Genomic DNA, 10,000 nt, shown 5'->3' with positions numbered 1-10,000 from the left:
ACATCTCCTACATCTCCTACATCTCCCACATCTCCTACATCTCTCACATCTCCCACATCTCCCACATCTCCTACATCTCCTACATCTCCCACATCTCCTTCATCTCCTACATCTCCCACATCTCCATCTCTCACATCTCCTACAACTCCATCTCCTACATCTCCGACATCTCCTACATCTCCCACATCTTCTACATCTCCCACATCTCCTACATCTCCTACATCTCCTACATCTCCCACATCTCCTACATCTCTCACATCTCCCACATCTCCCACATCTCCTACATCTCCTACATCTCCCACATCTCCTTCATCTCCTACATCTCCCACATCTCCATCTCTCACATCTCCTACAACTCCATCTCCTACATCTCCGACATCTCCTACATCTCCCACATCTTCTACATCTCCCACATCTCCTACATCTCCCACATCTCCTACATCTTCTACATCTCCCACATCTCCCACATCTCCTACATCTTCTACATCTCCTACATCTCCTACATCTCCCACATCTCCTACATCTCCCACATCTCCTACATCTCCCACATCTCCTACATCTTCTACATCTCCCACATCTCCCACATCTCCTACATCTTCTACATCTCCCACATCTTCTACATCTCCCACATCTCCTACATCTCCCACATCTCCTACATCTTCTACATCTCCCACATCTCCTACATCTTTTACATCTCCTACATCTCCTACATCTCTCACATCTCCCACATCTCCCACATCTCCTACATCTCCTACATCTCCCACATCTCCTTCATCTCCCACATCCCCCACATCTCCATCTCTCACATCTCCTACAACTCCATCTCCTACATCTCCGACATCTCCTACATCTCCCACATCTCCTACATCTCCCACATCTCCTACATCTCCCACATCTCCCACATCTCCTACATCTTCTACATCTCCTACATCTCCCACATCTCCTACATCTCCTACATCTTCCACATCTCCTACATGAGGATTAATCTCTTCAATAATTCACTTCCATTTTACTACTTCCTCCAATTAAATGCACATTAGAGCATCTGTATCGTCCACCAGGGGGCGTGTCTTGTGAAAATAAGTCCCTGACACGAACATCAGCAGACTTCACATGCTCCATGATCTTGTCCACAAACCAAAAAACAAAAACCCCATGCATTAAGGCAGGGATGATGCTACCACAACCATGCTTCACTGTGGAAATGGTGATCTCAGGGTGATGAGAAGTGCTCGGTTTCCAACAAACACTCGTTTCAGTGCAGGAAAACAGGTCGAGGCCAAATCTTTCGGTCTGAAGACCCCAGAGAACTTTCCCCACAGTTTAGAGAGTTGGATTTTTCCTGCTCCCCAGAGTTCCTTCACCTCTACAGAGGTTGCTTCTCAGACTACTGTTGAGAGATCTACTCAGATCTCTCAACAGTTTTCTCAGTGTTCACTCAGTGGTTTTTATCATTTCCTTTTTTTTAATACTGTGTGAGTTCTTAATGAGATGTTGATCATTTCTAACTCCACTGATTCTTTCCCAGGATCGTTACTCGTGTTTTTCAGCGTGAACCGTGTTGTGTTGCTGCGCCTCTGTGTTTTAGCTACCTGTCATGTGGAAATGTGTTTGTGTGCCAACAAAACAAATTAAAATATGACCAAAAACTCAGCAGCTCTTCACCGCATGGCCCCGCTGTGCATCTGGAACAGCGGCGCTCTGTGTGAGCTGAAGCTTTCGAGAAACCACCACACACTGAAGCTCTGATTCACCATTCAGCCTCTCGACACACAACACAAATAAAGCTGGAGCTTGAAAATAACTGCAGACACAAAAAAGTTATAAAGCAGCATGAAACACACACACACACACACACACCGGTTACAGCAGTCTTCATAACCATGAACCAAGGAGTTCCATCACATTTCAGAACAGTTTCAGTAACAGATCATCAGCAGAACAATAATCACAGGTAGAGGAGAGTTGGAGAAACAGTGAGTTGAGCCTGAGAAAAAAAAAAACCCAAAAAACTTTCCAATTATGCTGAAGTTCCCATCACTTCCCACAATGCATCATCTTCTGACATCATTTCCGGTTGAAACACATCTCAGTTCTCGGCCAGGTTCCTCGCTCCATTTTGACCCGTGTATATATTTCTCCTGTGAAAGCTGAACTAATAGTGTCTTTGTTATTTGAAAGGGATCGGAGTAATTTTTTAATTTCCGATCCGCACAGAACCCGTGCCAACGCTGCACTTTTATACGAGTTACACAAACACAAGCGCAGGCCAAAACAAACCCGTGGCTGATTCGGTGCTTCTCATTTTCTCAGGTTCTGATTCGAACCGTGTGCAGATGTGCAGCAGCTTTATACACCTGATTTATCTTCATCAGCAGGTCAGAGATGATTTAAACCCCCAGCACAAACGCCCTCAATTTCACCTTCTACACAAAAGAAACCCCCCCCCCCCCTTTACAGAATACAGAACCTCTTTATTAAGTAGAAAATCCAGATCACACGTGTGCATGTTCACATCCTCAGTGCAGTCCAGCAGACTGATGAGAGCATCGAGCATTTATACACACGTGAAGGAGGAGAACAAATCAGAATCATCAGACACTTAAAGCAGTGCACTTATTGTCCAGGTGATGGCGCTGTAACTTTAAAAAGAGAGAAGTGAAAGAAGGAGCTTCTGAAGTGTACAGGACTGCGTTTAGACTGAAAAGAGGAAAAGTTGTATAATATTCTTTCTTCCTTGGATGCAGTGATGAAAAATCAGCATAGTGATAATAAATAAAATAAAAATCAACACTTGAAATAAAAGAATGTCTGTGTGTGTGTGAGAGAGATAGAGAGATAGAAAGATAGAAAGAAAGAGAGATAGAGAGAGAGATAGAGAACGAAAGATAGAGAGAGATAGAGAGATGGAGGGCGAGAGAGTGAGAGATAGATAGAAAGACAGAGATAGAGAGATAGAGAGTGAGAAAGCTAGAGAGATAGATAGAGATAGAGAGAGATAGAGAGCGAGAGAGAGAGAGAGAAATAGAGAGCGAGATAGAGATAGATACAGAGAGAGGTAGAGAGTGAGATAGATAGATGGAGAGAGATAGATAAAGAGAGAGGTAGAGAGAGAGAGAGATAAAGAGAGGGGTAGAGAGAGAGAGAGAAAGAGAGAGGTACAGAGAGAGATAGAGAGATAGAGAGAGATAGAGAGATAGAGAGATAGATAGAGAGAGAGAGATCAAGAGAGAGGTAGAGAGAGAGATAGAGAGATAAAGAGAGAGGTAGAGGTAGAGGTAGAGAGAGAGAGAGATAGATAGAAAGCAGACTTGATTCAGTTCTGAAGCACAATTTCACAAAAGGAAAATGAATTCAGTAAAATAGCAGCATTTCTGGAAGTAAAGAATCCACATGTTGTCTGCACACGTGAGGAAACGTGAGTGAGATATTTTGCAGACTGAGGATTGTTTTACTGCCAAAAACAGTAAAATCTTCACACACTGGTTTGACCTGAAATAAAAACGGGTCTGTTTCTGCTTCTGTGATCGATATATTTTATTAATTTCATTCATATTTGTATTTGATGAAATTGTGAAATGTGGGCTGGTGTCCACACCCCGAGTGCTGCTTCATTCTGATGAGTCACAGAGTCACATGTTGTTTATAAGAAGAAGGAAGGAGTCTCCAGTGTCCTCAACAGAGAAAACCTATGACGTAGTTCATTAATCACTAAAAACTTTCATCGTTTTGAAGTTGCTGTGGCGTATAAACTGTACACTGTAACACAAATCATCAGTGTTGTAGCTACACACAGACGACGTTACAGACGTGTGGCTCATCCAAACATGGGAATTCAGAAAAGATATAAACACGTGTCCCTGACTTACGATGGAGCTGCACTCTGATAGTAACTTGAAAATATTGTAAGTGGAGACACGTCCATGTCCTACCCAGGAGTCCTACAGAATAGTGATCAGTATGGGGTCGTTTACTGTAATTGAACACAGTACAGTAAATCATTTAGCAGAACAGAGTAATTTACAGTACTGTAATGTATAAACGTTATGTGTGTAGCAGCGGTCGTGTGGACGAGCCACGTTCCCCACTGGAGGGAGGAGCCAGAAGTCGAAATCATCATCGTCATCATCATCATCATCATACGATCGGAAAATTGTAAGTGGAAGCACTGTAACTCGGGGACTAGCTGTATTTCTATTTATGAAGAAAGACTGATTAATTTATAGATGTGGAATGTTGCCTTGACCACACAGGAATACACACGTTCACTATCAAGAGCATCAATATGATGATCTGTAGTAATAAAAAAGTCACACATACAGAATGTTCTAACATCAGCACCATAATACGAAGTGTAATTTCTATGAACTCTCCTGCTGCTGAAACGACTTACCACATATATATATATATATCATATATCACACTGACACACACACACACGTGTGTGTACATTTACTCTGCTACTGCTGCTCACTTAAACCAGTACATGAAGTTAGAGTTTGCTGACGGAAAGCACATGTTGTTTCTACACGATCCTCCGTAGCTCGGGGGACACGCCGAACACGGCACGCCCACTCTGTAGGGCGCCTCCCCTATCCAGTTCCCTCTGCAAAATAATGATTAACAATTAGCAACTTTAATCTCATATATATATATATATATATATTTATTTAACGACTCATTTAAGTCTGAATTGTACGTATGAGACACAGCGTATTTTGAGTGGAGGGATTATAAACAGTTGCTATATGATTCCTAGCAGACTACATTTGTTCTGTACATTTTTTTATTCTACTGAGTCTGATGTATGACTTGTTTAGTAAAAGAGCCACCAGGTGACGTTGTTAGGTGCGTTTTAAAAACAAACAACACTCACTTTGGGGAATAATCACAGACCAGGTAGGTTGCTTGTCTCCACACGGACCCCCACACCACCATGTTGTAACACACCTGAATTGCACAACCCACTCGGTTGGTTGTCCCCCAAACCATCTGTGAAGAACACGCAGAGGTTCTGATCAAATACACAGGTTTCACAGTTGTATGAGTTAAAGTGAGCTGAAATATGAGAGTATTTACAGTATAAGTGAAATGTGCATGTATTTGTGCATGTATGTATTTATACTGAATTGTTAGTATGACACCCCCCCCACCACACACACACACACACACACACACACACACACACACACACACACACACACACACACACACACACACACACACACACACACACACTTACCTGGGTGTAATTTGTCCCACTCACCTGTGTGTAATGTGTGCACATGGGTCCATAACAGCGCATAGGGCACGTGGGGTTGCATTCACGTGGGTACGGAAACACATAGTCCTTCACTTCATCGTACCAGGGCTTCACCAACTGCAGTATGGACCGGTAACTGACAACACATCATCATCATCATCATCATCTTATTTCCTTTTTTTATATTTCCTATAGCACTCAACATGACTAAGACTCACTTTCCCGTGCGGACCGAGAGATTTTGTCCGAGGTATCGGAGCAGATATGGAGGTCCATGATCCCAGATACAGGTGGCAGCCCAGGACTCGGCTGAACGTGCCAGAGACTCATCCCACACCTGATCAAATCAAACACACACCTGGTTAGGGAGGAGGAGCAGGTCCAAAAACTCTAATAATAACTCTAATAATTATAACCTGGCGAACGATGACTCACTAAACTTCAAACAGTACAGAATTATCTCATAAAACAGTACAGATTTGTTCCTTTAATGTGTTGTTTGGTTTTATCTCATATCTTCTCGTGTTTAGCAGATCATCCATCCGTGCCTTTCTGTAGCCCAAAAGCAGCATCGCTGTGATGTGATTTGTGTGGGACTCTGAGCTAAATGACATGGTGATGCAGCGATCCTCACTCCACAAGATATATACTATAAATATAGAACAACTGTAATCAGAGCTGCAAAGCAAATCTGCTAATCTAATCCAGGACTCCAGACACATATTTTCTGCCATATTCAATCACAAATGCTATTTCTATTTAAAAGCAACTCGCATCTAATTCGATTTATATTCATTCCAGAATTAGAAACCAACGTTTAAAATAGATTTTGCCTTTTAAGGACATTTAATGCAGTGTAAAAAAAAAAGAAGAAAAAAAATCACTAAAATGTTTAATAATGTCCACTAGAGGGAGCAGCAAACAAAATGGAGCCTGGCCATCAGTTACACTCATACCAAAGAAAAAAGTTTTAAACACCAATGTTTATGAGAATTTTAAAATACGTATTGAATTAGGATAGTTTACTAATAGTTTATTTTAATTGACTTTATTACTAATATTCAGATATCCGATCACTTACTAATTATATCAGCCATGCGAATGTGTTACAGGAAAAAACAACAGCGGCATCCAATCAGATCCGACCTTCGAATTTTGGCGCCATTACCGACCCAATCACATCCTTGCTCTGAACTTTACCGCCATCAAATGATCCAATCATATCTATAGTCAGAGTTCATGCCCCAGGCGACCACATTGCACAGATTAAAGCGTTACAAAGTGAGTTAAAGAACAAAACTATATAACATTTTAACTGTATAATAAAATTAACACACTGACGTTTCTCAATAAATACATTCTTACAGTTTTGTGTTTGTTTTCTAATTATTTTTCATTCAGTAGTTTATTAAATCAAAGTATGGCATCCAATATAGTAAACATCCTACTTTATTGTATCTGTTCTAAAAAAGTACTTTGAAGACTTTCCCGTATTAAACAGTTCACTTTCCCGTCAGTATATTGTGCAGAATCGCTGATCATTAAATCAGAAATATAATCATGCAATCAGCATCCGTTATCCAATCATATTTTAGAGTTGGATTTCGTGCCATAAACGATCCAATCATATTTATTTTCAGGTCATTCATTACCCTGGACACCACTGACCGCTGGTGTGGCTAGCAGATGATACTGTTCATAAATAAAACATTTATATTTATCTATATTTAAATCTTTATTATCTTTTCCCGTGACTAACAGGAGTAGGAGGTGTAATGGCGCTCAGGTCACTCACCATGTGCTCCATGTTGGCTGCTGGAGGAAACACTCGAGCTCGCACTTGATTGTGATAATCAACGATGGCCAACATATCGCTCTGAGAAATATATCGCTTCCTTCTCGATTTGATCGTCGACTCGGTCACGTGATCCCCCCCGGGCCCTGACACGCTTGCGGGGGAATCGGTGGCGTTTCCCAGCGTGCCTGCGCTCACTGGAGCGGCCATGAATAAGAGGATGAGTTCGACGAGAAGGTTCCTCATGTTCTTCTCAAGGCTGATGTCCTGCAGAAACACGGACAGCGTGAGAGACGATCAGTCTGCACATGGAGACTTAAATCAGTGCAGTGTCGGAGCTGAACGCATGCAGTTACAAGTGAATGCAATGCATTAAAAGGTAAAAAGTGAGCCAGAAGTGAGCGCAAAACACGAAACAGAGCTCTTACCCTCTATAACGAGTAAAACCCTGAGAGCAGCTGGATCTGATAACTCTGTCTGCTTTCTGCAAAAAAAACTCCCACTTCTCCTTCAGCACCATTCCTGGTTATATAGCCAGGAAGCTGGCTGTAGGTGCTCTCAGTTCCCTCCCTATTACCTGGATCAGATACACTTCAACCAACCATCTCTATTTACAGACTGCCAAGAGATCCACCTACAGAAGTGATCAAAGATCCTACAGGTTCTCCTCTCTCATGCATAAATGGCAGAAAAAAGAGGCTTAATTAGGCAATTCTCCAAATTATGCCACGTAATTGACAGAGACGTCTGATTTGCATATTCATTTATTCATCACAATCATTTGCATACTATGAAGAAGAATTTCCAGAGGACATTGAATATAATAAAACAGAATACAGTTTTATCAGAATAGTAAAAAGGATTATAATAGTAAAGAGCATGCAGTCATGACACCAATTCTAAAAAAGTCTAAATTGTTACACAGCAAATACAGTTAATTTATTCAGCTTTTAATGAATGAATAAATGAACTGTAGTTGCTGTGTACCATTCTAGAAAACTTCCTCATATTAGAACATCCTGAAGTTATTTATCTGTTGCTATAGAAACGATCACATATCAGAATGAGCACATTACGCATACTGCTTTGGAGAATTAATCATCGCCTCTTTTGACCAATCACAATCCGGAACTCCAGTTGTTATTTCAGATTTTGTGGATTAGAAATGAATAGATTACAACACCAGACACTGTTCAATCCCATAATTCCCGTCAGAGTAAGAAAGGAAGATGGCGAGTGAATCTGAACGTCTTTCTGATGCACACATCCTGCATATCCATCACCATTCTGCAAATATTTTTGTAAGGGTTCTGTTTCTCTCAGGCTTCAGCGTGTTTCAGTGTTTTCAGGTTTGGTTTTTCAGGACATACTCGTTATCCTGGTGCACTTGTTCTGTGTTTTGGATCTGAAGTGCTTTTCTTGTGGTGCAGCAGTGGAGCTCTAAAGTGTTTGTGTTGGCAGGTGAAACCTGGCCGAGACGGCGATGTGACGCAGGTCTGTATGACCCCACTGCACTCCATACTCCACTGCACACTCCTCCCTCCTCTCATTTCCCCCTGAACTCTGGACAACCCAGCTTTCTTTCTAGTTTTTTTATTTATCATACTGATACACATGAGCTGAAACTCACTGCTCAGACCCTGGACCAGGTTTAGACCAGATATTACTTTACACTGTAGATTAACTGCCCATGTAAACAGATATAAGTGCACTCTCTTCAGAATGTCATGTAAAACACTGTGTGATTGGGTGATACACAGGGTTGAGTTCTGGATTGTGATTGGTCAGAAGGCGTTGATTCATTTTCCATAACAGCATCTCGGACAGTTTTTAATTATCGCATTATTATTTCTATAGCAACAATTCATTCACTATAGGAAGTAATGACGTATTCGTTACTGTATTTAAGTAGATTTTTCTGGTATCAGTATTTTTACTGCACTATTTATTTTTCTATTTAACTTTTTACTTTTACTACATTTTTACACAAATATCTGTTCTTTCTGCTTCTTACATTTTTAAACCAGACTCGTTACTTTAGTTTTAATCTGTTTGGTGACATGTCAATATTCTTCCTTTTTATTTCTTCTCTTCTCATCATTTTCAGCACTTCAACATGTTTCCTGTCATTACGCTGCTTTTTCAATCCACTGGTGGATCATCTCCTGTCTCTCTCACACCACAGACGTAGACTAGTTTCTGACACAGTGAGCAGAGCAGAAGGCAGTAAGAAGTCTGGGGTTAATGTGGATGAGACAGAGGGAGTCAGTGATGAGAACAGAGACATTCCTGATCATCGTGATCTTTTCTCTGCTTGTTTTCTACATGGTGGATCTTCAGTCAGTAACGCACGATTATTGCAGCGCACATTTCTGTTTGACCAAAAATATAAATAAATAAACTAAACCTTCAGCGGAACACACGTTTATTCATGACGTCCTTTCTCAGATATAATAAATAAATAAACTCCCCTGAAAAATTATTTTTAATCAGTAAATATTTGTTTTACTGATGCGCCAAGTCTTAAATCACCACAAAAATCTGCCATAATGCACAATTAACCCCCTGGGGTCGACAAACACGCTGACGGGTTTTGTGGAAATTTTTCTCATAGCGCTGAAGTGAACTTAAATTCCCCGTGAGCAATACATCATTTTATATATTCACTTATAATAATAAAATGCTGTGCTTTTATAAAATAAAGAAAACAGACAGGGGGGCGCTCCCTGCTGTCACTGTCATCTCTCTTCACATACAAACAAATAAAACAACCTGAATCTCAGTGAATATTTACCTCACAGACATAATAAATATATGAATAGAAAACTCGAAATCTACTTTTAAATAAATTCACACTAAAACATTCTCTGATTCTGTAATCTGTATGAAAGTTATAGGGTACAGGTATCACCTCATTACCCGTCCGTGTGGAAACATAGCAA

The 10,000-nt window shown here is 40.7% G+C and overlaps 1 protein-coding gene across 5 annotated transcripts in view; it reads right to left on the bottom strand.

Annotated features, from left to right (window-relative positions):
• The window catches only part of pi15b (peptidase inhibitor 15b), a 15,152-nt gene that overhangs the window by 4,878 nt on the left and 274 nt on the right, over positions 1–10,000 (bottom strand). The window contains exons 1-6 of one of the 5 annotated variants that reach the window (XM_083526107.1): positions 7,487–7,583; positions 7,059–7,325; positions 5,482–5,600; positions 5,267–5,399; positions 4,877–4,992; positions 3,525–4,606 (exon numbers count right to left, since the gene is read on the bottom strand). In XM_083526107.1, the coding sequence (XP_083382233.1) occupies positions 4,471–4,606; positions 4,877–4,992; positions 5,267–5,399; positions 5,482–5,600; positions 7,059–7,304 (750 nt within the window). In that variant the 5' untranslated portion in view covers positions 7,305–7,325; positions 7,487–7,583 and the 3' untranslated portion in view covers positions 3,525–4,470. The other 4 variants (XM_083526106.1, XM_083526108.1, XM_083526109.1 and 1 more) reach the window with 4 other exon arrangements.

This window comes from Silurus aristotelis (genome assembly GCF_946808225.1).
Source record: "Silurus aristotelis genome assembly, chromosome: 22".
NCBI lineage: Eukaryota > Metazoa > Chordata > Actinopteri > Siluriformes > Siluridae > Silurus > Silurus aristotelis.
Note: the sequence above shows the minus strand (reverse complement) of the source record. Positions and strands in the feature narration are given on the sequence as shown.